This window comes from Mustelus asterias, chromosome 17, assembly GCF_964213995.1.
Source record: "Mustelus asterias chromosome 17, sMusAst1.hap1.1, whole genome shotgun sequence".
In the NCBI taxonomy this organism is placed as follows: domain Eukaryota; kingdom Metazoa; phylum Chordata; class Chondrichthyes; order Carcharhiniformes; family Triakidae; genus Mustelus; species Mustelus asterias.
Window position 1 is genome coordinate 16,493,609 of NC_135817.1, and position 27,447 is coordinate 16,521,055.

General features: G+C 44.3%; 1 protein-coding gene across 1 annotated transcript in view; it reads right to left on the reverse strand.

The window, feature by feature from the left end:
- LOC144506346 (MICOS complex subunit MIC26-like) overlaps window positions 1-27,084 on the reverse strand; it is a 50,810-nt gene extending 23,726 nt beyond the window's left edge. The window contains exons 1-3 of the mRNA XM_078232324.1: window positions 26,987-27,084; window positions 2,186-2,287; window positions 989-1,108 (exon numbers count right to left, since the gene is read on the reverse strand). Coding sequence (XP_078088450.1) covers window positions 989-1,108; window positions 2,186-2,287; window positions 26,987-26,989 — 225 coding nt within the window. The 5' untranslated portion in view covers window positions 26,990-27,084. The remainder of the gene's footprint in view (window positions 1-988; window positions 1,109-2,185; window positions 2,288-26,986) is intronic.
- Between the last annotated feature and the right edge of the window lie 363 nt (window positions 27,085-27,447).

Genomic DNA, 27,447 nt, shown 5'->3' on the forward strand with positions numbered 1-27,447 from the left:
TTTCACTGTATGTTAATACATGTGGCAATAATAAATCAAATCAAAATCTCCTTTGTGAATACTGATGCAAAGTACTCATTAAGGATCTCACCCACTTCCTTTGGTTCTATGCATAATTTCCCTCCTTTGTCTTTGAATGGGCCAACTCTTTCTCCAGCTACCCTCTTGTTCCTAATATATGTATAAAATGCCTTGGGATTCTCCTTAATCTTGCCTGCCAAGGACATTTTGTGACCCCTCTTTGCCCTCCTAACTCCCCGTTTGAGATTTTTTTCTACTTTCCCTGTATTCATCAAGTGCTTCATCTGTTTTTAGTTGCCTAAATCTTATGTATGCATCCTTCTTCTTTTTGACTAGACTGACAATTTCCATGGTCATCCACGGTTCCCGAATCCTGCCTTTTCTGTCCTTCCTTTTCATAGGCACATGCCTAACCTGCACTCTGATCAACTGCTCCTTAAAAGACATCCACATGCCAGATGTGGATTTATCCTCAAACAACCTCTCCCAAACATCAGCCTCCAAATCCTGCCTAATCCGGCTCTAGTTAGCTTTTCCCAGGTTTAGCACCCTAACCCTTGGACAACACTTGTCCTTTTCCATGAGTATCCGAACACCAAAGAGAAAAGGCCATTTTATCACACAGTGAGGTCGTTATTAGAAAGTCTATTTTGTGTGTTTGGCCAATGGCAAACCAATGGAAACAAAACAAGATTTCTAAAAGCTGACATCTGTTGATAACCCCATGGTTTAAAAAATTTTTTTAATGGGATGTGGGCGTCGCTGGCAAGGCCAGAATTTGTTACCCATCATTGAATAAGAAACATCTAATTTCCCCAGGTGATCTTGAGACGAGAGCTTTCTTTTCCAAATAAAACTGCAATTGTCATTCCCATCAATAGAGAAACCAACCAAAGTGCAATGCTGAGAGATGGATAATGGCTTGATAGAATACTCTCAGGAGATACAGTGTGAGAAATTGCAGTACCTGGAGACCAGTGGTATATGGTCTAACTAATGTTCGGAGCCCAGAGATTTTCTCTTCCAGCAGGCTTGGCTTTGCCTCCACAAATCGATAATTTTTAGCTGGAGTTGTATAAAGTGACAACTGCAAACCAAGGATGGAGAGATTATTATTAATTGTATCAGTTGAGGTTATGTATATACAGCTGGAAGGCATTGACTAGATGGTTACTTGAGCACAGGTAAAGGGAAATTAATGACACAGGGTGCAAGACATGCTGGGAGACATAAGCCTGCAATAATTCATGCTGTAAATACCAGCTGAGGATGGATGTGACCAGGAGCTGCTATGCCATGAGAGAGAGAAGGAAAGGGTGAGGCTCAAATACGTATGTGTACTCAATATAGGACATAAAAGGGAAGAAGGAGTTCACAGTACGAGGGAAAGGACCTGGCTCTAATAGGGTCCCAGCATCAGAGGAGGATCACCAATTTGGGAATGGCCCATTCGTGGCTTCCCAAATGAGGTCTTCTTGAGAATTCCACTCTTGTATTCTATCTTTTGGCAGGATACTCTTTGAACAGATGTTATTCAGATTGATTTAACACACAGCAACAACTTACAGCTATATAGGACTGTGAATGCAGCAATATGTCCCAAGTGTTAATAGAATCCAAACTGTTTTGGTGAAGCCGAAACCAATACAGAGAGCTTTCAATTATTGAGAGAGTTTAACCAGTTCAGTCTAACTCAACCCAGTATCCCAGCTATCCCCTATTTATTTGTGCTCAAAGACAATTAATAGTCATTTCTCTTAACAATATAATTGACATTAACAAATCAGAATAATGTAATAAACAAGATGTGGGTTAATTATAAAAGGAGAGAGAGGTGGCAAAGTGGAGAGTTTGAGTCAGTTTAGGACCTATGCATGGCTGCCAATGGAGGAGTGAGGAAAATAAGGGGAGTTCAACTGAAACCAAGATAACTAAAGAATCAGACATTAATGCAAGCTCTAGTTTTATGACATTCTGAGGATTGACAGGATTGATTATCCTGATAGTAAAAAGTGCTTTGGGATGTTTGAGGGAGATGGTGAGGTGATATTCAAACTTGAAACTTGCTCCTAGAATGCGTTCATCAACAAAAACTAAATATCCATTTTCCTGACAAAGTTGGATGGGGAGAGAATGCACATGACTACAAAACAAGCACATTTACCTGGTCAACCTTGAGAAGGCCTTTCTCTGGTTTGTCACTCTGTGCAAAGACTGGCACAGGAAGCAATGCCAGGCTTGCCTGTGATGCCACCAGTCCAACAACCTGAAAGAAAAAGCACAGGGTTAATGTTCTGATTCAACTAAATATTGTGCCGGGGGTGAGCTCCTGACACGGCTATCTCTTAAATAATCACCCTGATCTTTTCCAACGCAATAGATGTAACAAAATAACAGAAATTCTCCAGAGTCCGAAAGGAAACACTGCGCTCTCTCCGATATTTCCATTCACTAGGCTTTCTATTTCAATCACAGAAACCCAGTCTACTCTGACACCCCTTCAAGAAACTGCCAAGTTAAAAACCTTGATATCATCGTTATATAACAATGGGAACATGCTGAGGACCAGCTGACCAATAGTCATTGTAACCAATGGCAAACTGGTGTGGTCTGTTAAAAAAAAAGCAGATGGGGATTGTGGGGAGCATTTGTGGCCCATGGTTTGGCTCAAACGGTGGTGGAATGAATGATTTACTTTGTGAAGTTAGTTCTCTCATTGCTTGCTACTGGAGTATCCTTACTTCCAGTGAACGCTGATAGCAGAGGAGAGCCCATCATAGCTTGGTGTTTGTTTTGTGAGGCTTGAAGTGGTGCTACAGACTCAGGACAAGGCTATGGCAGAAGGTAAAAGCAAACTTACATCGGTTGATTGTCCCCCTGTCTTTTTGGATGCCGAACCATGCCAGCAATGAAAGGCAGAAGTGGAAATGTGGACCTTTGTTACTGCAATACCGAGGAAAAAGCAAGGTATGGCCTTAGCTTTATCACTTCCGGCTAGAAGTAAGATAAGGAGCCAAGTGTTTTCTGACTGGACTGCAAATGTCCTGAATAAAGTAGAAGGATTATCAGCTCCTGTAGCAATATCTAGATAAGTTTTATCAAAAAGGTGAGATTTTGGAGAATTGAAAAGTAGGTGATTTTTGACAAGATTAGAAAACAAGAAAGCCAATCCATGGAGGAACATATCATGGAATTCGATAAGGCCTGTAACAGGCTAATGAAATTTAATTTGGAGATTCCAGATGCAATACTGGCCTTCAAATTGTTGGATTGTGCATGTCCGTCTCAGATGGATAGTCTGTCAATGAATGGAGTACAAATTAAAGAAACAGAGCCTCTCTTTGATCAAATGGTAACATCATTAATAAAGTATTTTTGGGAAACAATAGTTCCCTGCCACTGTTTTCAATTCACCCAGAGTCAAGGATTCAATGGTAACTAAGCTGCATATTTGACGAAATAGTACACAAAGGCCCCTAAACAGAGAAAGTTACACTAATAACACCTGATGTTGAAACTGGCCATAATCGATTTGATAATGGAGATAGCACATTGGAGGGTGATAAAAGACATTTAAACCAAATAAATGGTAAAGGGATGGTGAATCACTGTTTTTAATGCTATTTCCCCATTTCATTTACACAGTGAATTCTCCAAAAAGAAGAAACCATGTCTTTGATGCCACACATGAAACAGGATATATCGAAACTTTACAGAAAGGTACTCCCCTTTAGAATTGCAGGAATCAGCTTACTCATAAGTACGGGTGTTGCTTCAACTGACATACCTTTGTTATTAAGGAGAACTGCCATGAAAAAAGTCGAGATGACGATAGATTTGAAGCATGACAAAGCTGTGGTATTTGGAAGATGTGTAGATCTATATTTTACAAGGTCAGGCCATTATTGCCTTCCCTTAAGTGAACCGAAAATGTCTAACCAGAGGATTCATGATGCATTAGAGTCAATTACCGACAACAGCTTAATAGACAAAAAGATGATTATTTTGAAACTTCATAAACAGTTTGTTCATCCAGTACCAGAGACTGAAAGCACTGCTTCAGGATGCAGGTGTGTTGGACAAAAGCTGTAATGATCTCGTAGAGTAAATATCAGCCCAATGTGAGATTTGCACAAAATATAGAAGGATGTCTCCGTGTCCAGTCGTGAGTCTGCCATTAGCTTGGGATTTCAACAATTTAGTGGTGATGGATTTGGGATAAAGAGAAAGGCACAGTGGTTAGCACTGCTGCCTCACAGCACCAGGGACCCAGATTTGATTCTCGGCTTCGGTCACCGTCTGTGCGGAGTCTACACGTTCTCCCCGTGTCGGCATGGGATTCCTCCAGGTGCTCTGGTTTCCTCCCATAGTCCGAAAGACGTGCTAGTTAGGTGCATTGGCATTGGCTAAATTCTCCCTCAGTGTACCTGAACAGGCGCCAGAGTAGGGGATTTTCACAATAACATCTTGGTGGGGAGATTTGCTAGAGCCACTCGGGAGGGTTTAAACTAGTTTGGCAGGGGGGTGGGATCCAAAGCAGTAGGGAGACAGAAGAGAAGTTTGAGGACAGCACGGAAGTTAAAGAGAGCACATTAATTAGTAAAGGCAGTGTCAGTAATCCTAGTACCAGAGAGATCAGACAGAAGCAAGACAGAGAGCAAGGGAAGTCCAGATTAAACTGCATTTATTTCAATGCAAGAGGCCTGACGGGCAAGGCAGGTGAACTCAGGGCATTGATGGGTACGTGGGACTGGGATATTATAGCAATTACTGAAACATGGCTAAGGGAGGGACAGGACTGGCAGCTTAATATTCCAGGGTACAGATGCTATAGGAAAGATAGAACAGGAGGCAAGAGAGGAGGGGTAGTTGCACTTTTGATTAGGGAAAGCATCACAGCTGTACTGAGAGGGGATATATCCGAGGGTTTGGCCACTGAGTCTATATGGGTAGAACTGAGAAATAAGAAGGGGGAAATCACTTTGATAGGGTTGTACTATAGGCCCCCAAATAGCGGGAAATTGAGGAGCAAATATGTAAGGAGATTACAGATAGCTCCAAGAAAAATAGGGTGGTAATAATCGGAGATTTTAATTTTCCCAACATTGACTGGGACAGCCAATTAGAGGGTTGGATGGAGAGAAATTTGTTGAGTGTATTCAGGAGGAATTTCTCATTCAGTATGTGGATGGCCCGACTAGAGAGGGGGCAAAACTTGACCTCCTCTTGGGAAATAAGGAAGGGCAGGTGACAGAAGTGTTAGTGAGGGATCACTTTGGGACCAGTGACCATAATTCTATTAGTTTTAAGATAGCTATGGAGAAGGATAGGTGTGTCCCAAAAGTTAATATTCTAAATTGGGGCAAGGCCAATTTTGATGGTATCAGGCAGGAACTTTCAAAAGTTAATTGGGGGAGTCTGTGGGAAGGAAAAGGGATGTCTGGTAAGTGGCACGCTTTCAAAAGTGTGTTAACCAGGGTTCAGGGTAAACACATTCCTCTGAGAGTGAAGGGCAAGGCTGGCAAAAGTCGGGAACCCTGGATGACTCGGGATATTGAGGCCCTGGTCAAGAAGAAGAAAGAGGCACATGACGTGCATAGGCAGCTGGGATCAAGTGACTCTCTTGAAGAGTATAGGGGGTGTAGGAGTAGAGTTAAGAGAGAAATCAGGAGGGCAAAAAGGGGACATGAGATTGTTTTGGCAGATAAGGCAAAGGAGAATCCAAAGAGCTTCTACAAATACATAAAGGGCAAAAGAGTAACAAGGGGGAAGAGTAGGGCCTCTTAAGGATCAACAAGGTCATCTATGTGCGGATCCACAAGAGATGGGTGAGATCTTAAATGAATATTTCTCATCAGTATTTACTGTTGAGAAAAGCATGGATGTTAGGGAACTTGGGGAATTAAATATTGATGTCTTGAGGAGTGTACATATTACAGAGAAGGAGGTGCTGGAAGTCTTAAAGCGCATCAAGGTAGATAAATCTACGGGACCTGAAGAAGTGTATCCCAGGACGTTGTGGGAGGCTATGGAGGAAATTGCGGGTCCCCTAGCCGAGATATTTGAATCATCAATAGTCACGGGTGAGGTGCCTGAAGATTGGAGAGTGGAAAATGTGGTGCCTTTATTTAAAAAGGGCTGCAGGGAAAAGCCTGGGAACTACAGGCCAGTTAGCCTCACATCTGTGGTGGGTAATAAATTGTTGGAAGGTATTTTGAGAGACAGGATCTACAGGCATTTAGAGATGCAAGTACTGATTAGGGACAGTCAGCATGGCTTTGTGAGTGGAAAATCATGTCTCACAAATTTGATTGAGTTTTTTGAAGGGGTAACCAAGAAGGTAGATGAGGGCAGTACAGTTGATGTTGTCTACATGGACTTTAGCAAGGCCTTTGACAAGGTACCGCATGGTAGGTAGAGGGTGGTTGTAGAGAGTTGTTATTCAAACTGGAGGCCTGTGACCAGCGGTGTGCCTCAGGGATCAGTGCTGGGCCCACTGTTATTTGTCATTTATATTCATGATTTGGATGAGAATATAGGGGGCATGGTTAGTAAGTTTGCAGATGACACCAAGATTGGTGGCATGGTGGACAGTGAGGAAGGTTATCTCCAATTGCAGCAGGATCTTGATCAATTGGGCCAGTGGGCTGACGAATAGCAGGTGGAGTTTAATTTAGACAAATGCGAGGTAATGCATTTTGGTAGATTGAACCAGGACAGGACTTACTCAGTTAATGGTAGGGCGTTAGGGAGAGTTACAAAACAAAGAGATCTAGGGGTACATGTTCATAGCTCCTTGAAAGTGGAGTCACAGGTGGACAGAGTGGTGAAGGCGGCATTCGGCATGCTTGGTTCATCGGTCAGAACATTGAATACAGGAGTTGGGACGTCTTGTTGAAGTTGTACAAGACATTGGTACGGCCACACTTGGAATACTGTGTGCAATTCTGGTCACCCTATTATAGAAAGGATATTATTAAACTAGAAAGAATGCAGAAAAGATTTACTAGGATGCTACCGGGACTTGATGGATTGATTTATAAGGAGAGGCTGAATAGACTGGGACTTTTTTCTCTGGAGCGTAGGAGGCTGAGGGGTGACCTTATAGAGGTATATAAAATAATGAGGGGTATAGACAAGTTAGATAGTCAATATCTTTTCCCAAAGGTAGGGGAGTCTAAAACTAGAGGGCATAGGTTTAAGGTGAGAGGGGAGAGATACAAAAGTGTCCAGAGGGGCAATTTTTTCACACAGAGGCTGGTGAGTGTCTGGAACAAGCCGCCAGAGGTAGGAGTAGAGGCGGGTACAATTTTATCTTTTAATAAGCATTTTGATAGTTACATGGGTACAATGGGTATAGAGGGATATGGGCCAAATGGAGGCAATTGGGATTAGTTTAAGGGTTTTTTAAAAAAAGGGCGGCATGGACAAGTTGGGCCGAAGGGCCTGTTTCCATGCTGTAAACCTCTATGACTCTATAACTTCATTGTAGTGTTAATGTAAGCCTACTTGTGACACTCATAAATAAACTTAAGGCATCTATTTACTACACTTCGTAGACATGGCTACCCGGTTCAGCATATCTACGGTGATTTATAGCCAAGACAAAAAAGACTACTGTCGACAAAATTGACTTATTGGATTGGAACAGGGTTGGGGGTAGCGTCTAAATTCTTGACAGACAATGGGAGTGAATTTGTGAATGATGAGTTCCAAGATATGTATGAAAATTTAAATACTGTGGTGATGCACACTGCAGCAGAAAGCCCATTCTGCAATGGTCCATTTGAACAGAATCTTGTAGTCATAGATGATATCCTGCATAAAGTTTTGGACAATCAACCAGGCTGTAAATTGAAGATTGTATTAGCGTGGGTGGTGTATGCGAAATATTCATTACAAATGGTGGGGGGTGCTATAGTCCGTACCAATTGGTATATGGGAGGAACCCAAAGTTACCATCAGTATTGACGGACACTCCTCCAGCATTAGAAAGGACAAGCATTAGCTCCATTTTTTTCACACATCTGAATGCCATGCATTCAGAGAAAGGTTTTCATTAAGGGCAAGGTTTCAGAGTGGATACAACAAGCCCTAAGGCTTCGCATAAGACCGTTGGAGGTACATTTCAAAAATGGTGATATGGCCTACCATAAAATAGAGGGCCTAAGTAATGTGATAGGGACAGATGGCAAGGTAGTTATATTACAACACAGGAACCAGACAGTGCAAGAATAGTGAGAATCAAGTATGAATTTGGAGGATCTGAACAAGATGTAGAAATACAGGAAGCATCTTGTCCTTCACAAACACATGCTTTGAGCAACTAAATGATCAAACAGCTATAGACCAGAGGGAATTTGATGACCTGCTAAGTAACAGTGAGGCAGGAGATAAAGTCGTTCCTTCAAAGATTCAGTTACCCAAAGGGGGCACAGTGGTATCGTATATACCTGAAGGGTCAAGTGAGTGGAGGGATGTCACTATAATCGGAAGAACAGGAAAAGCCTCAGGAAAATATAAACACTAGCTCAACTTCAGAGAGTAAGGGCAAAAAGCAAAATCTCTAGATTGGGAAAATGGGGTGGAAAGATAGAAGCCTAGAAGTGGAAAGATAAAAGAGTGAGATTTAAGTTCTGACGATGGGTTGTTTTTCAAACTGGAGGCCTGTGACCAAGTGGTGTGCCTCAGTGGTGTGCTGGGTCCACTGTTATTTGTCATTTATATTAATGATTTGGATGAGAATATAGGAGGCATGTTTGCAGATGACACCAAGATTGGTGGCGTAGTGGACAGTGAAGAAAGTTATCTCCAATTGCAACGGGAGCTTGATCAATTGGGCCAGTGGGCTGACGAATGGCAGATGGAGTTTAATTTAGATAAATGCGAGGTAAAGCATTTTGGTAGATTGAACCAGGGCAGGACTTACTCAGTTAATGGTAGGGTGTTGGGGAGAGTTACAGAACAAAGAGATCTAGGGGTACATGTTCAAAGCTCCTTGAAAGTGGAGTCACAGGTGGACAGAGTGGTGAAGAAGCCATTCAGCATGCTTGGTTTCATCGGTCAGAACATTGAATACAGGAGTTGGGACGTCTTGTTGAAGTTGTACAGGACATTGGTAAGGCCACACTTGAGTACTGTGCACAGTTCTGGTCACCCTATTATAGAAAGGATATTATTAAACTAAAAAGTGTGCAGAAAAGATTTACTAGAATGCTGCTGGAACTTGATGGTTTGAGTTATAAGGAGAAGCTGGATAGACTGGGTCTTTTTTCCCTGGAGCGTAGAAGGCTGAGGGGTGACCTTATAGAGGTCTATAAAATAATGAGGGGCACAGATCAGCTAGATAGTCAATATCTTTTCCCAAAGGTAGGGGAGTCTAAAACTAGAGGGCATAGGTTTAAGGTGAGGGGGAGAGATACAACAGTGTCCAGAGGGGCAATTTTTTCACAGAGGATGGTGAGTGTCTGGAACAAGCTGCCAGAGGTAGCAGTAGAGGCTGGTACAATTTTGTCTTTTGGAAAGCATTTAGACAGTTACATAGGTAAGATGAGTAGAACATAGAACATTACAGCGCAGTACAGGCCCTTTGGCCCTCGATGCTGCGCCGACCAGCGGAACCAATCTAAAGCCCCTCTCATCTACACTATTCCAATATCATCCATATGTTTATCCAATAACCATTTGAATGCTCTTAATGTTGACGAGTCCACTACTGCCGCAGGCAGGGCATTCCACGCCCTTACTACTCTCTGAGTAAAGAATCTACCTCTAACATCTGTCCTATATCTATCACCCCTCAATTTAAGGCTGTGTCCCCTCGTGTTAGCCATCACCATCCGAGGAAAAAGGCTCTCACTATCCACCCTATCTAATCCTCTGATCAACTTGTATGCCTCTATTAAGTCACCTCTAAACCTTCTTCTCTCTAACAAAAACAACCTCAAGCCCCTCAGCCTTTCCTCATACGATTTTCCACCATACCAGGCAACATCCTGGGAAATCTCCTCTGCACCCTTTCCAACACTTCCACATCTTTCCTATAATACGGCGACCAGAACTGTACGCAATACTCCAAATGCGGCCGCACCAGAGTTTTGTACAGTTGCAGCATGACCTCCTGGCTCCGAAACTCAATCCCTCTACCAATAAAAGCTAACACACCGTACGCCTTCTTAACAACCCTATCAACCTGGGTTCCAACTTTCAGGGATCTATGCACATGGACACCGAGATCTCTCTGCTCATCCACACTACCAAGTATAGAGGGATATGGGCCAAATGCGGGCAATTGGGATTAGCTTAGGGGTTTAACAAAAAAGGCGGCATGCTGTAAACCTCTATGACTTAGTGAGCACTCATGGACCCAGGAAAAGGTCACAAATTTGTGACTGAAGTTATGTTAATAGAGAACAGAGGTCTGGGAGTAGCAACCCTGAAAGGGACAGACACGGCAGTAGAGGCTAGAGTTTAACAAGGAAGGCTAGGAATCAAACCAGTGACAGGAGAATAGAAGGCTCCATGATAGGGAAGTTCTGGTGGATGCTAATAAAATGGAGATTATGGAAATAAGAGAGGCCAAACAAGAGAATTGGACAATTGGATAGAGTATGGAGTGTACACTGAGGTGCTATACAAAGGGCAGCCTGCTCTGTCCCTTTAGTGGGTTGGGGCACAGAAGATTTTGCAAGATGGCACTTATAAAGCAAAGACCAGTTTAATATGGTATGAGAAACACTTGGAGGGGTGAGATATTAGAGTTAATTCACCACAGCGGGGAAAGTGGCACTAAATTTTATTTTCGCTGTCCCAGGCTTGAATAATTGGGAATGTAAGTCAATAGATATCAAAGCAGCATTTCTGCAGGGCGATGCATTTCAAAGAAAAGTTTTTTAGAAGTCACCCAAAGAGGTAGGTAATACACAGGAACAGCCGTGGAAGCTGAACAAATGAATATACAGGTTGCGAGACACATCGAAAGTTTGGCATTTTTCTGTACAATTCATATTGCTGAAAACTGGCTGTGACCAGTTAAAAACAGATCCTGCAATGTTCTATTGGAAGTCTGAAGGAAATTTGGCTGGAATTTTCGTGATGCACATTGATGATGTCCCATGGGGTGGCACAGAATTTGAAAAGAGAGTAAAGGTTAATATCTTAAAGATGGAATTTAAAGTAGGGAGTCAAGCAATCAGTACTTATTGATATCTCAGTTTTGATATACGGCAAAGCAAATCCAGAATAACAATGAATCAACAGGAATATGTAAACAGCACTGATCCCATTCCCATAACGAGAGAGAGAGAGGTCGATTGAAAAAAAAAGGAACCAAACAGTTAAATTGGCTATGCACGCAGACAAGACTGGATGGGAGTTATAATGTCTTAGAGCTAAATAATATGTTGAGATGTGCTTCAGTCTGAGAGATCTTGCAGGCAAATAAAACTTTTTAAAAGTTGAAACGAGAGGAATGTGTAATTAAATTCCGAGCACTGGAGAACCGGAAAACATGAGGTTAGTTGTTTCACATGCTTCACATGCCAATCTCCCAGATGGACATTCGAATGGTGCTGGATTCATAATATTCCTGGTAGGTAAGGAAGGAAAATGTTACCCTTTGGGCTGGGAAGCAAAGAAAATAAAAAGGATAGTCAAAAGTACATTGGTGGTTGAAGGCCTAACACTAGTGGAGGCAATAGATATGGGGATATATCTGTCTGACACATTAACAGATTTATTTTCCCAGGCAACGTCGGGAAAGTAGGTACAATCGGTCTTTATGGGACAATATTCACTCTACAAAAAGTGTAACAGGAAAGCGATTGCGAATTGGCCAGCATGAAATAAATGTTGGAAAACAAGGAGGTTTCAAAGCTAAATTGGAATAGTGCAAATCTACAATTATCCGACTGTTTTACTAAAAGGGGTACAGGTGCTGGAAAATTGTTGAGAATACTGGAGGATAGTGATCTAGAATTCATTTGAAAAAAAAGGGGAATCTGTTACAATGGCCATGCTGTGGAGATGCCGGCATTGGACTGGGGGTGGGCACAGTAAGAAGTCTCACAACATCTCACAACAGAGTTGAGAGAGAAATCAGGGGGGCAAAAAGGGGACATGAGATTGTTTTGGCAGATAAGGCAGAGGAGAATCCAAAGAGCTTCTACAAATACATAAAGGGCAAAAGAGGAACTGGGGAGAGAGTAGGACCTCTTAAGGATCAACAAGGTCATCTATGTGCGGATCCACAAGAGATCCTAAGTGAATATTTCTCATCAGTATTTACTGTTGAGAAACGCATGGATGTCAGGGGACTTGGAGAAATAAATAGTGATGTCTTGATGAGTGTACATATAACAGAGAAGGAGGAGCTGGAAGTCTTAAAGCGCATCAAGGTAGATAAATCCCCGGGACCTGATGAAGTGTATCTCAGGACATTGTGGGAGGCTAGGGAGGAAATTGTGGGTCCCCTAGCAGAGGTAATTAAATCATCGGGAGTCACAGGTGAGGTGCCTGAAGATTGGAAGATGGCAAATGTTATGCCTTTGTTGAAGAAGAGCTGCAGGGAAAAGCCTGGGAACCATAGGCCAGTGAACCTCACATCTGTAGTGGATAAGTTGTTAGAAGGTATTTTGAGAGACAGGATCTACAGGCATTTAGAGACGCAAGGACTGATTAGAACATAGAACATTACAGCGCAGAACAGGCCCTTCGGCCCACGATGTTGCACCGACCAGTTAAAAAAAAACTGTGACCCTCCAACCTAAACCAATTTCTTTTCGTCCATGAACCTATCTACGGATCTCTTAAACGCCCCCAAACTAGGCGCATTTACTACTGATGCTGGCAGGGCATTCCAATCCCTCACCACCCTCTGGGTAAAGAACCTACCCCTGACATCGGTTCTATAACTACCCCCCCTCAATTTAAAGCCATGCCCCCTCGTGCTGGATTTCTCCATCAGAGGAAAAAGGCTATCACTATATTAGTCATGCATGGAGTCACAGAGGTTTACAGCATGGAAACAGGCCCCTCGGCACAACTTGTCCATGTCGCCCTTTTTTTAAAAAAAAAACTCCAAGCTAGTCCCAATCGCCCGCATTTGGCCCATATCTCTCTATACCCATCTTACCCATGTAATTGTCTAAATGCTTCTTAAAAGACAAAATTGTACCCGCCTCTACTACTACCTCTGGCAGCTTGTTCCACTCACCACCCTGTGTGTGAAAAAAATTGCCCCTCTGCTCACTTTTGTATCTCTCCCCTCTCATCTTAGACCTTTGCCCTCTAGTTTTAGACTCCCCTACCTTTGAGAAAAGATATTGACTATCTAACTGATCTATGCCCCTCATTATTTTACAGACTTCCACAAGATCACCTCTCTGCCTCCTACGCTCCAGAGAAAAATGTCCCAGTCTATCCAGCCTCTCCTTCTAACTCAAACTATCAAGTCCCGGTAGCATCCTAGTAAATCTTTTCTGCATGGTATGGAGGGGAGATCCTATGAGGAGAGGCTGAGGGATTTGGGATTGTTTTCGCTGGAAAGGCGGCGGCTAAGAGGGGATCTTATTGAAACATATAAGATGATTAGAGGTTTAGATAGGGTGGATAGTGATAGCCTTTTTCCTCTGATGGAGAAATCCAGCACGAGGGGGCATGGCTTTAAATTGAGGGGGGGTAGTTATAGAACCGATGTCAGGGGTAGGTTCTTTACCCAGAGGGTGGTGAGGGATTGGAATGCCCTGCCAGCATCAGTAGTAAATGCGCCTAGTTTGGGGGCGTTTAAGAGATCCGTAGATAGGTTCATGGACGAAAAGAAATTGGTTTAGGTTGGAGGGTCACAGTTTTTTTTTTAACTGGTCGGTGCAACATCGTGGGCCGAAGGGCCTGTTCTGCGCTGTAATGTTCTATGTTCTATGTTCTTTCTAGATTAATAATAAAGAACAAGAACAAAGAACAATACAGCACAGGAACAGGCCCTTCAGCCCTCCAAGCCCGCGCCGCCCCCTGGTCCAAACTAGACCATTCTTTTGTATCCCTCCATTCCCACTCCATTCATGTAGCTATCTAGATAAGTCTTAAACGTTCCCAGTGTGTCCGCCTCCACCACGTTGCCCGGCAGTGCATTCCAGGCCCCCACCACCCTCTGTGTAAAATATGTCCTTCTGATATCTGTGTTAAACCTCCCCCCCCCTTCACCTTGAACCTATGACCCCTCGTGAACCTCACCACCGACCTGGGGAAAAACTTCCCACCGTTCACCTTATCTATGCCTTTCATAATTTTATACACCTTTCTATAATAGGGTGACCAGAACTGTACACAGTATTCCAAGTGTGGCCTTACCAATGTCTTGTACAACTTCAACAAGACATCCCAACTCCTGTATTCAATGTTCCAACCAATGAAACCAAGCATGCCGAATGCCTTCTTCACCATTCTGTCCACCTGTGACTCCACTTTCAAGGAGCTATGAACCTGTATCTCTTTGTTCTGTAACTCTCCCCAACGCCCTACCATTAACTGAGTAAGTCCTGCCCTGGTTCGATCTACCAAAATGCATCACTTACATTTATCTAAGTTAAACTCCATCTGCCATTCGTCAGCCCACTGGCCCAATTGATCAAGATCCCGTTGCAATCCTAGATAACCTTCTTTCCTGTCCACTATGCCACCAATCTTGGTGTCATCTGCAAACTTACTAACCATGCCTCCTAAATTCTCATCCAAATCATTAATATGAATGACAAATAACAGTGGACCCAGCACCGATCCCTGAGGCACACCGCTTCATGTGGTATCTTGAAAAAGGCCTTGCTAAAGTCCATGTAGACAACATCAACTGCAATGCCCTCATCTTACCTTCTTGGTTACCCCTTGAAAAAACTCAAATTTATGAGACATGATTTTCCACTCACAAAGCCATGCCGACTGTCCCTAATCAGTCCTTGCGTCTCTAAATGCCTGTAGATCCTGTCTCTCAAATACCTTCCAACAACTTACCTACCACAGATGAGGCTCACCAGCCTGTAGTTCCCAGGCTGTTCCCTGCAGCCCTTTTTAAACAAAAGGCACAACATTTGCCACCCTCCAATCTTCAGGCACCTCAGCTGTGACTATCGATGATACAAATATTTGTGCTAGGGGACCCGCAATTTCCTCCCTAGCTTACCACAATGTCCTGGGATACACTTCATCAAGTCCTGGGGATTTATCTACCTTGATGCGCTTTAAGGACAGTCAGCGTGGCTTTGAGAGTGGAAAATCATGTCTTACAAATTTGATTGAGTTTTTTGAAGTGGTAACCAAGAAGGTAGATGAGGGCAGTGCAGTTGATGTTGTCTACATGGACTTTAGCAAGGCCTTTGACAAGGTACCGCATGGTAGGTTGTTGCATAAGTTGTTAAATCTCATCGGATCCAGGATGAGGTAGCCAAATAGATACAAAATTGGCTTGATGACAGAAGGTGGATGCAGAGGGTTGTTTTTCAAACGGGAGGCCTGTGATCAGCGGTGTGCCTCAGGGAATCGGCGTTATTTGTCATTTATATTCATGATTTGAATGAGAATTTAGAAGGCATGTTAGTACATTTGCGCATGACACCAAGATTGGTGGCATAGTGGACAGTGAAGAAGGTTATCTAGGATTGCAATGGGATCTTGATCAATTGCGCCAGTGGGCTGGCGAATGGCAGATGGAGTTTAATTTAGATAAATGCAAAGTGATGCATTTTGGTAGATCGAACCAGGGCAGGACTTACTCAGTTAATGGTAGGGCATTGGGGAGAGTTGTAGAACGACGAGATCTAGGGGTACATGTTCATAGCTTCTTGAAAGTGGGGTCACAAGTGGACCGAGTGGTGAAGAAGGCATTCAGCATGCTTAGTTTAATTGGTCAGAACATTGAATACAGGAGTTGGGACATCTTGAAGTTGTAGAAGACATTATTAAGGCCACGCTTGGAATACTGTGTACGGTTCTGGTCACCCTATTATAGAAAGGATATTATTAAACTAGAAAGGGTGTAGAAAAGATTTACTAGGATGCTACCGGGACTTGGTGGTTTGACTTATAAGGAGAGGCTGGATAGACTGGGACTTTTTTCTCTGGAGCGTAGAAGGCTGAGGGGTGATCTTGTAGAGGTCTATAAAATAATGAGGGGCACAGATCAGCTTGATAGTCAATATCTTTTCCCAAAGGTAGGGGAGTCTAAAACTAGAGGACATAGGTTCAAGGTGAGAGGGGAGAGATACTAAAGTGTCCAGACGGGCAATTCTTTCACACAGAGGGTGGTGAGTGTCTGGAACAAGCTGCCCGAGGTAGTAGAATTTTAGGTATAATTTTGTCTTTTAAAAAGCATTTAGACAGTTAGATGGGTAAGATGGGTATCGAGGGATATGGGCCCAACGCAGGCAATTGGGACTAGCTTATGAGTTAAAAAATGAGGCGGCATGGACAAGTTGGGCTGAAGGGCCTGTTTTCATGCTGTAATTGTCTATGACTCCTCTATCAGGTTAAGTCCAATGGGTTTATTTGGAATCATGAGCTTTCGGAGTGCTGCTCCTTCCTCAGGTGAGTGGAGAGTTGGGTTCGCAAACATGGCATTTATAGACAGCGACGCAATTGCAAGATAATGGTTGGAATGCCAGTCTTTACTGGTAATCAAGTCTTTACAGGTACAGACAATGCGAGTGGAGAGAGGGACAATCGCAGGTTAAAGAGTGAGAATTGTCTCAAGCCAGGACAGTAAGTAGGATTTTGCAAGCCCAGGCCAAAAGGGTTACATGTAGTGTGACATGAACCCAAGATCCCGGTTGAGGCCATCCTCATATGTGCGGAACTTGGTTATCAGTTTCTGCTTGGCAATTCTGCATTGTTGTGTGTCTTGAAGACCACCTTCGAGAACACTTACCCAAAGATCGGAGGCTGAATACCCTTGACTGCTGAAGTGTTCCCCAACAGGAAAGAAACACTCCTGCCTGTGATTGTCGCGTGGTGTCCATTCATCCGTTGTCGTAGCGTCTGCATGGTCTCACCAATGTACCATGTCTCGGGACATCCTTTCCTGCAGCGTATGAGGTAGACAACATTGGCCAAGTGTGATGGTGGTATCCGTGTCGATGATCCGGCACGTCTTGCAGAGGTTGCTGTGGCAGGGTTGTGTGGTGTCGTGGTCATTGTTCTCCTGAAGGCTGGGTAGATTGCTGCGTACAATGGTCTGTTTGAGGTTGCACGGTTGTTTGAAGGCAAGTAGTGGGGGTGTGGGGATGGCCTTGGTGAGATGCTCGTCTTCATCAATGACATGTTGAAGGCTCCGAAGAGGACATCGTAGTTTCTCCACTCCAGGGAAGTACTGGACGACAAAGGGTAATCTGTCGGTTGTGTCCCGTGTTGTCTTCTGAGGAGGTCGGTGTGGTTTCTCGCTGTGGCGCGTCGGAACTGTCCATCGATGAGTTGAGTGCCATATCACGTTCTTACAAAGGCGTCTTTCAACGTCTGTAGGTGTCTGTTGCTTTCCTTCTCATCTGAGTAGATCCTGTGTATACGGGGGGCTTCTTTAAGGGTGAAAGCTGGTGAAGTGGAGCATCGTGAGGTTATCCATGGGCTTGTGGTACAGTGAAGTGCTGAGGTGACCGTCCTTGATGGAGATGTATGTATCCAAGAATGCAACTGATTCTGGGGAGTAGTCCATGGTGTGTCTAATGATGGGATGGAATTTGTTGATATCATCATGTAGTTGTTTCAGTGATTCTTCGCCGTGAGTCCAAAGGAAGAAAATGTCATCAATGTATCTAGTGTATAGCATCAGACCTTCAATAAAAGAACTATCTTCACAAAATAAAGGTTTATTAAAGAAACTTCATTACATGACCATTTGGGCCAATGCTCACTCCAATCCCCATCTGCTTTCTATTCATACCAGGTCAGCTGACCACCACACCACATTGCCATTGGCTACATTGTCTACCGGGTCAGCTGACCCTCACAGCATGTAACAGTAAGAACACCAGGTTCAAGTCCAACAGGTTTATTTGGAATCACAAGCTTTCAGAGCGCTGCTCCTTCCTTCCCTTCTACTTGCCTTCAAACAACCGCGCAACCTCAAACAGACCATTGTTCGCAGCAAACTACCCAGCCTTCAGAAGAATAGCGACAAGGACACAACACAACCCTGCCACGGCAACCTCTGCAAGACATGCCGGCTCATCGACATGGATACCACCATCACACGTGAGAACACCACCCACCCGCCAGGTACATTGGTAACTCGGCCAATGGTGTCTACCTCATACGCTGCAGGAAAGAATGGCCCGAGGCGTGGTACATCAGCAAGACCATGCAGATGCTATGACAATGGATGAATGGACACCATGCGACAATCACCAGGCAGGATTGTTCCCTTCCTGTTGGGGAACACTTCAGCGGTCAAGGGCATTCAGCCTCCGATCTTCACGTAAGCGTTCTCCATGGCGGCCTTCAAGACACACAACGCAGAATCGCCGAACAGAAACTGATGGCCAAATTCCACATGCATGAGGACAGCCTCAACCGGGATCTTGGGTTTATGTCACACTATGTGTAACCCCCACCATTTGGGCTGGGCTTGCAAAATCCTACTAACTCTCCTGGTATGAGACAATTCACACCTCTTTAACCTGTGATTATCCCTCTCTCCTCACATTGTCTGTACCTGTAAAGACTTGATTATCTGTAGAGACTCACATTCTAACCATTATATGTGATTCACATGTCGGTTATCACGCTGAATTTTACAATGCCTATAATCCACACCCACCACACTATATATTGATGTCGCTCTCTCTCTGTGCTGATTTGATTTATTGTCACGTATTAACAGACAGTGAAAAGTATTGTTTCTTGCACGCTATACAGACAAAACATACCATTCATAAAGAAAGAAATGAGAGAGTGCAGAATGTAGTGTTACAGTCGTAGCTAGGGTGTGGAAAAAGATCAACTTAATGCAAGGTAGGTCCATTCAAAAGTCTGACAGCAGCAGGGAAGAAGCTGTTCTTGAGTCGGTTGGTACATGACCTCAGACTTTTGTATCTTTTTCCCGACGGAAGAAGGTAGAAGAGAGAATGTCTGGGGTGCGTGGGGTCCTTAATTATGCTGGCTGCTTTGTCAAGGCAGCAGGAAGTGTAGATAGAATCAATGGATGGGAGGCTGGTTTGCATGATGGATTGGGCAGAGCAGGAGCCATACCAAGCTGTGATACAACCAGAAAGAATGCTTTCTATGGTGCATTTGTAAAAGTTGGTGAGAGTCGTAGCTGACATGCCAAATTTCCAAAGTCTTCTGAGAAAGTAGAGGCATTGGTGGGCTTTCTTAACTGTAGCGTTGGCATGGGGGGACCAGGACAGGTTGTTGGTGATCTGGACACCTAAAAACTTGAAGCTCTCGACCCTTTCTACTTCGTCCCTGTTGACTGTATCTATATATTGTTGTCTCTCAATTTATCAGAGCAAGAAGCTACACACATCACAAAGACAATTCATGCAGAAGGGGGAACATTATTGAGGAGGGCAAAGAAAAAGTGACACACCAAGCAATATGGGTTGGTACACAGTGAACACGTTAAAATTAATGCACTGGGATGATTAGTTAGACTATTAACCTTTCATTTCATTGGAGAATTTCTCTTAATTTGGCCTAATGGCTAAAATTATTATGACACTTTAGTAGAATGATTGTAATGACATCACCCTCCTTCAAAAAAACACCATTCAGAACACATTGTTAAGAAAATAACTAAGGCTTCTGAGGTAAGGAACGGAGAGTCAATTGTTTATTTCTGAAACCGCCATTAAGGGTAACGTTTCTAGTTTTGCTCCATGTCATATCACTTTCTTAGGGAAAGAAGGTATGCCACAAAACACACTCCTATTACTAATTGAGTAACTTCCTTCCTGTACCTTAACATCAAGTTCAGGTACACGGCAGTATGTCTTGATAATAAGGAACTGTGTCAGCAAAGAATCAACCTTCTTACTGAGTTGGAAGTGATATATCGATAGGTCTCAACGGTGGAATTTTGTTTATCCTGTTATGGTTGTGATACAGGAAATTCTTAGGAGCCCTTTAGCCGTTGCAAAGTATTGACCAAAATTACTCCGGTAAAATACAAGGTGGTCCAGTGCAATTATAACATTAGATGCATTTAAAGCAATGCAGTTTTCTTGTAAACAGGATTTTTTTAAAATGAAAGTTCACATACAAGTGCTTAGAGAAAAATCACTTCAGTAGAAGGGTGGCACAGTGGTTAGCACTTGTGCCACACAGTGTCAGGAACCCGGCATTCAATTCTGGCCTTGGGTGACTGTGTGGAGTTTGCACATTCTCCCCAGAAAAGAAGGTAAATTGTAAAGAAGATAAACTCACATGGGATATGGGGTAATTTGTTAAAGTGAATTCAAAATTGGCTCAGTTGTAGGAGACAGAGGGTGACAGCAGAAGGCTGCTTTCGTGACGAGAAGCCAGGAGCGCACCACAGGGATCTGTGTTGGGCCCCCTGTTATTTGTCATTCATATAAACAACATTGATGACTATGTGGGGGGTAGGATTACTAAGTTTGTGGATGACACAAAGATTGGACGGGTGGTTAACAGTGAGGCAGAGCGTCTTGGGCTACAAGAAGATATAGACGGAATGGTCAAATGGACAGATAAGTGTCAGATGGAATTTAACCCTGAAACGTGTAAGGTGATACACTTTGGAAGGAGTAATTTGAAAAGAAAATACTCAATGAATGGTAGCAAGTTCTGTAGAACAAAGGGACCTTGGCGTGTTTGTCCACAGATCTCTGAAGGCGGAAGGGCATGTTAGTAGGGTGGTAAAAAAGACATATGGGACACTTGCCTTCATCAACCAAGACATAGATAACAAAAGCAGGGAAGTCAGGTTGGAGTTGTATGAACTTTCATGAGGCCATAGCTGCAGTAGAACATAGAACATAGAAAAAATACAGCACAAACAGGCACTTCAGCCCACAAGTTGCGCCGGTCATGTCCCTACCTACCGAGACTTATATATAGGCTTACCTATAACCCTCAATCCTATTAAGTTCCATGTACTCATCCAGAAGTCTCTTAAACGACCCGATCGAGTTTGCCTCCACCACCACTGACGGCAGCCGATTCCACTCACCCACCACCCTCTGAGTGAAAAACTTACCCCTGACATCTCCTCTGTACCTACTCCCCAGCACCTTAAACCTGTGTCCTCTCGTAGCAGCCATTTCAGCCCTGGGAAAAAGCCTCCGAGAATCCACCCGATCTATACCTCTCAACATCTTTACACCTCTATCAGGTCACCTCTCACCCTTCGTCTCTCCAAGGAGAAAAGACCGAGCTCCCTCAACCTATCCTCATAAGGCATGCCAACCAATCCAGGCAACATCCTTGTAAGTCTTCTCTGCACCCTTTCAATCATTTCCACATCCCTCCTGTAATGAGGCGACCAGAACTGAGCACAGTACTCCAAGTGGGGTCTGACGAGGGTCTTATAAAGTTGCATCATTATCTCCCGACTCCTAAACTCAATCCCTCGATTGATAAAGGCCAGCACACCATACGCCTTCTTAACCACTTCCTCTACCTGCAAGGCCAATTTAAGAGTCCTATAGACCCGGACACCAAGGTCCTTCTGATCCTATACACTGCTAAGAGTCTTACCCTTGAAATTATACCCCTTCATCCCATTTGACCTGCCAAAATGGACCACTACACATTTATTCGGGTTGAAGTCCATCTGCCACTTCTCCGCCCAGTCTTGCATCCTATCTATGTCACGCTGCAACTTCTGACATCCCTCCAACCAATCCACAACACCACCAACATTCGTGTCGTCGGCAAACTTACCAACCCATCCCTCCACTTCCTCATCCAGGTCATTTATAAAAATGACAAACAGCAAGGGTCCCAGAACAGATCCCTGGGGCACTCCACTGGTGACCGACCTCCATTCAGAAAAAGACCCATCTACAACCACTCTCTGCCTTCTGCAGGCAAACCAGTTCTGGATCCACAAGGCAACAGCCCCTTGGATCCCATGCCCTCTCACCTTCTCGAGAAGTCTTGCATGGGGGACCTTATTGAACGCCTTGCTGAAGTCCATGTAAACCACATCTACCGCTTTTCCTTCGTCAACGTGTTTAGTCACATTTTCAAAGAACTCCACCAGGCTCGTAAGGCACGATTTGCCTTTGACAAAGCCGTGCTGACTACGTTTGAGCATACTAAACTTCTCTAAATGTTCATAAATCCTGTCCCTCAGGATCTTCTCCATCAACTTACCAACCACTGAGGTTAGACTCACCGGTCGGTAATTTCCTGGGCTATCCCTATTCCCTTTCTTGAATATAGGAACCACATCCGCAATCCTCCAATCCTCTCCCGTCTCCATCGACGACGCAAAGATCATCACCACATCACTCTGCAATCTCTTCCCTTGCCTCCCACAGTAACCTGGGGTACATCCCATCCGGTCCCGGTGACTTATCTATCTTGATGCTATTCAAAATATCCAACACATCCTCTTTCTTAATGTCCACATACTCAATCTTTTCAGTCCACCTCAATCCTGTAGTACAACCACCCAGGTCTTTTTCCACCGCGAATACCGAGGTAAAATATTCATTAAGCACCTCTGCTATTTCTTCCGGTTCTGTACAAACTTTCTCACCTTCACATTTTATAGGTCCTGTTCCTTCACACCTCATCCTTTTACTCTTCACATATTTATAGAATGCCTTAGGGTTCTCCTTAATCTACCTGCCAAGGCCTTCTCGTGACCTTGTCTCGTGACAAGGGTAAGGTGTTGGATTGGGGGAAGGCTAACTTTAGTGGGATTGGGCAGAAATTGGCAGCTGTTGATTGGGAGGGGCTGTTTGAGGGTAAATCCACATCTGGCATGTGGGAGTCTTTTAAGGAACAGTTGTTAGGGCTGCAGGATAGGCACGTGCCTGTAAAAAAGGATAGGAAGGGTAGGATTCGAGAACCATGGATAACCAGGGAAATTGAGGGATTGGTCAAAAAGAAAAGAGAGGCGTACGTTAGATTCAGGCAGCTAAAAACGGAGGGAGCTCTGAAGAATACAAAGAAAGTAGGAAAGAACTCAAACGAGGAATTAGAAGGGCAAAAAGGGGTCACGAAATGTCCTTGGCAGACAGGATTAAGGAGAATCCCAGGGCATTTTATTCATACGTTAGGAACAAAAGGGTTGTCAGGGAAAAAATCGGACCTCTCAGGGACAAAAGTGGGGAATTATGCTTAGAGCCCAAAGAAGTAGGGGAGATCCTAAATGAATACTTTGCGTCGATATTCACAAAGGAGAGGGATGTGTTGACTGGGAGTGTCTCGGAGGGGAGTGTTGACCCATTAGCGAAAATCTCCATTACAAGGGAGGAAGTGTTAGGTTTTTTAGGGAATATAAAGACTGACAAATCCCCAGGGCCTGATGGAATCTATCCAAGGCTGCTCAGGGAGGCGAGAGATGAAATCGCTGGGCCTCTGACGCAAATCTTTGTCTCGTCACTGGACACAGGTGAGGTCCCAGAGGATTGGAGGATAGCAAATGTGGTTCCGTTATTTAAGAAGGGTAGGAGGGATAACCCGGGAAATTATAGGCCGGTGAGCTTGACGTCCGTGGTAGGGAAGTTGTTGGAGAGGATACTTAAGAGATAGGATGTATGCGCATTTAGAAAGGAATAAACTCATGAACGATAGTCAGCATGGTTTTGTAAGAGGGAGGTCATGCCTCACTAACCTGGTGGAGTTTTTTGAAGAAGTGACTAGAATGGTTGACGAGGGAAGGGAAGTGGATGTCGTCTATATGGACTTTAGTAAAGCGTTTGACAAAGTCCCTCATGGTAGGTTAGTGCAAAAGGTTGGATCTCATGGGATAAAGAGGGAGGTGGCTAGATGGGTGGAGAACTGGCTTGGTCACAGAAAACAGAGGGTTGTAGTGGAAGGGTCTTTTTCCGGCTGGAGGCCTGTGACTAGTGGTGTTCCGCAGGGCTCTGTATTGGGACCTCTGCTGTTTGTGATTTATATAAACGATCTGGAAGAAGGTGTAACTGGGGTGATCAGTAAGTTTGCGGACGACACGAAAATGGCTGGACTTGCATATTGTGAGGAACATTGTCAGAGGCTACAGAAGGATATAGATAGGCTGGAAATTTGGGCAAAGGAATGGCAGATGGAGTTCAATCCAGATAAAAGCGAAGTGATGCATTTTGGTAGAACTAACGTAGGGGGGAGCTATATGATAAATGGCAGAACCATAAAGGGTGTAGATATGCAGAGGGACCTGGGTGTGCAAGTCCACAGATCCTTGAAGGTGACTGCACAGGTGGAGAAGGTAGTGAATAAGGCATATGGCATGCTTGCTTTTATAGGACGGGGCATAGAGTATAAAAGTTGAGGTCTGATGTTGCAGTTGTATAGAACGTTGGTTCGGCCGCATTTGGAATACTGCGCCCAGTTCTGGTCGCCACACTACCAGAAGGACGTGGAGGCTTTAGAGAGAGTGCAGAGGAGGTTTACCAGGATGTTGCCTGGTATGGAGGGGCTTAGTTATGAGGAGAGATTGGGTAAACTGGGGTTGTTCTCACTGGAAAAACGGAGGATGAGGGGTGACCTAATAGAGGTGTATAAAATTATGAAAGGCATAGATAGGGTGAACGGTGGGAAGCTTTTTCCCAGGTCGGTGGTGACGTTCACGAGGGGTCATAGGTTCAAGGTAAGGGGGGGTAACACGGATATCAGAAGGACGTATTTTACACAGAGGGTGGCGGGGGCCTGGAATGCGCTGCCGGGCAAGGTGGTGGAGGCAGACACACTGGGAACGTTTAAGACTTATCTAGATAGCCACATGAATGGAGTGGGAATGGAGGGATACAAAAGAATGGTCTAGTTTGGACCTGGGAGCGGCGCGGGCTTGGAGGGCCGAAGGGCCTGTTCCCGTGCTGTATTGTTCTTTGTCCCCTTCTGGCTCTCCTAATTTCTTTCTTAAGTCCCTTCCGTATACTCATCTAGATCCCTATCATCGCCTAACTCTCTGAACCTTTTGTACGCTTTCCTTTTCTTTCTCACTAGGTTCAGCGCAGCTTTTGTGCACCACGGTTCCCGTAACCTACCAAAACCTCCCTGTCTCATCGGAACGTTGTCATGCAGAACTCCAGACAAACATTCCTTGAAAATCTGCCACTTTACTTCAGTACTTTTCCTCGAGAATACCTCCTTCCAATTTACACCTCTAATCTCCTGCCTGATGGCTTCATATTTGCCCTTACTCCAGTTAAACACTTTCCTCGCTTGCCTGATCCTATCTCTTTCCAATGCTAGCATAAAGGAGATAGAGTTATGATCACTATCCCCAAGATGCTCCCCCACTGAGAGATCCGCCACCTGTCCAGGCTCATTAGCCAGTACCAGATCGAATACAGCCTCTCCTCTTGTAGGCTTATCCACATGCTGTGTCAGGAAACCCTCCTGAACACACCTAACAAACTCCTCCCCATCCAAACCCCTTACCCTAGGGATATTCCAATCGATGTTTGGGAAATTAAAGTCTCCCATCACAACAACCCTGTTATGACTACATCTCTCCAGGATCTGTTTCCCTATCTGCTCCTCAACATCCCTGTTACTATTGGGCGGCCTGTAGAAAACACCCAGCAAAGTTAACGACCCCTTCCCGCTCCGAACTTTCACCCACAGAGACTCGTAGACAAACCCTCCACGACCTCTGGCTCCTCTCCCTCCCACCTCAGGATATCTGGGATGCGATCAGAGACATCCCGGATCCTGGCACCAGGGAGGCAGACCACCATCCGAGACTCCCGTCTGCCTCCGCAAAAACACCTGTCCAACCCGCTTACAGTTGAGTCCCCGATTAATACTGCCTTCCTTCTCCTTTCCTGAGTACCATGTACAGTTCTGGTCACCACATTATCAGAAGGATATGATTGCACTGGAAGGGTGCAGAGGAGAGGTTGGATACGCTTGGGTTGTTTTTGTTGGAGAAGACCAAGGGGGCGACTTGATCCCAATGTACTAGATTATAAGAGACATGTACAGAGTGGATAGGGAACAGCCATTCCCTTTAGTTGAAGGGGACATAGATACAAGGTGAGGGGTGCAATGTTTATGGGGGCTGTGAGGAAAAACATTTTTACCCAGAGGATGCTGACTGTCTGGAACGTGCTGCCTGGAGGGTGGTAGAGGCGATTCCTCACATCCTTTAAAAAGTATCTGGATGAACACTTGGATCGTCATAACATTCAGAGCTATGGGCCAAGTGCTGGCAGATGTGTTCAGGTGTTTCTAATGTGTCGGTGCAGACTCAATCGGCCAAAGGGCCTTACTTGCGCTGTATGGTTCTATGATTCTCCCTGTGTCTGTGTGAGTTTCCTCCGGGTGCTCCAGTTTATCCCACTGTCCAAAGGTGCGTGGGTTAGGTTGATTGGCCATGTTAAATTGCTCCTTAAAGTCAAGGGGATTAGCAGGGGAATAAGTGGGGTCACAGGGATAAGGTCTGGGTGGGATTGTTGCCGGTGCAGGCTCGGTGGGCCAAATGGCCTCCTTCTGCACTGCAGGTATGCTGCTCTATAAAAATAGACATGAGGGGAGTTGCCTGAGTTGACAACTAACTGTCCACCAGCTAGAGTTTATTTGACATTCTCTGATATTGCCAATATGCAATCCCTTTATTTTCAAACATTGACTTCTGTATAAATGACCTGTCTGCATTGTCTCTGCAACTTTTCGAACACCACAACACTTAATTACATCGAGAATACTTAATTAAATGAACTAATCGGGCAGCCGAGAGAGCGAAAAAGCATCTTAAACAAATGCAGGTTTATTTCCCTGCTATCTGATTCAGTTCCACATGTTTCCAGTAAAAGTACAGCACGAAGGACATTATGTATTTTCTCACCATCTTTCTCCGCAGGCCCGGTCACCCTGGCGAGAATTCTGGGACTTTCTACTGGAGGCGAATCCGGACAAAATACACAGTAAAAGAGCGATTCAAAATACCCAGAAACAGAGAGAGAGAGATTCAAAATACCCAGAGACAGAGAGAGAGATTCAAAATACCCAGAGACAGAGAGAGAGATTCAAAATACCCAGAGACAGAGAGAGAGAGAGATTCAAAATACCCAGAGACAGAGAGAGAGATTAAAATACCCAGAGACAGAGAGAGAGATTAAAATACACAGAGATAGAGGGAGATTCAAAATACCCAGAGACAGAGAGAGAGATTAAAATACACAGTAAAAGAGCGATTCAAAATACCCAGAAACAGAGAGAGAGAGAGATTCAAAATACCCAGAGACAGAGTGAGGTTCAAAATAACCAGGGACAGAGTGAGGTTCAAAATACCCAGAGACAGAGTGA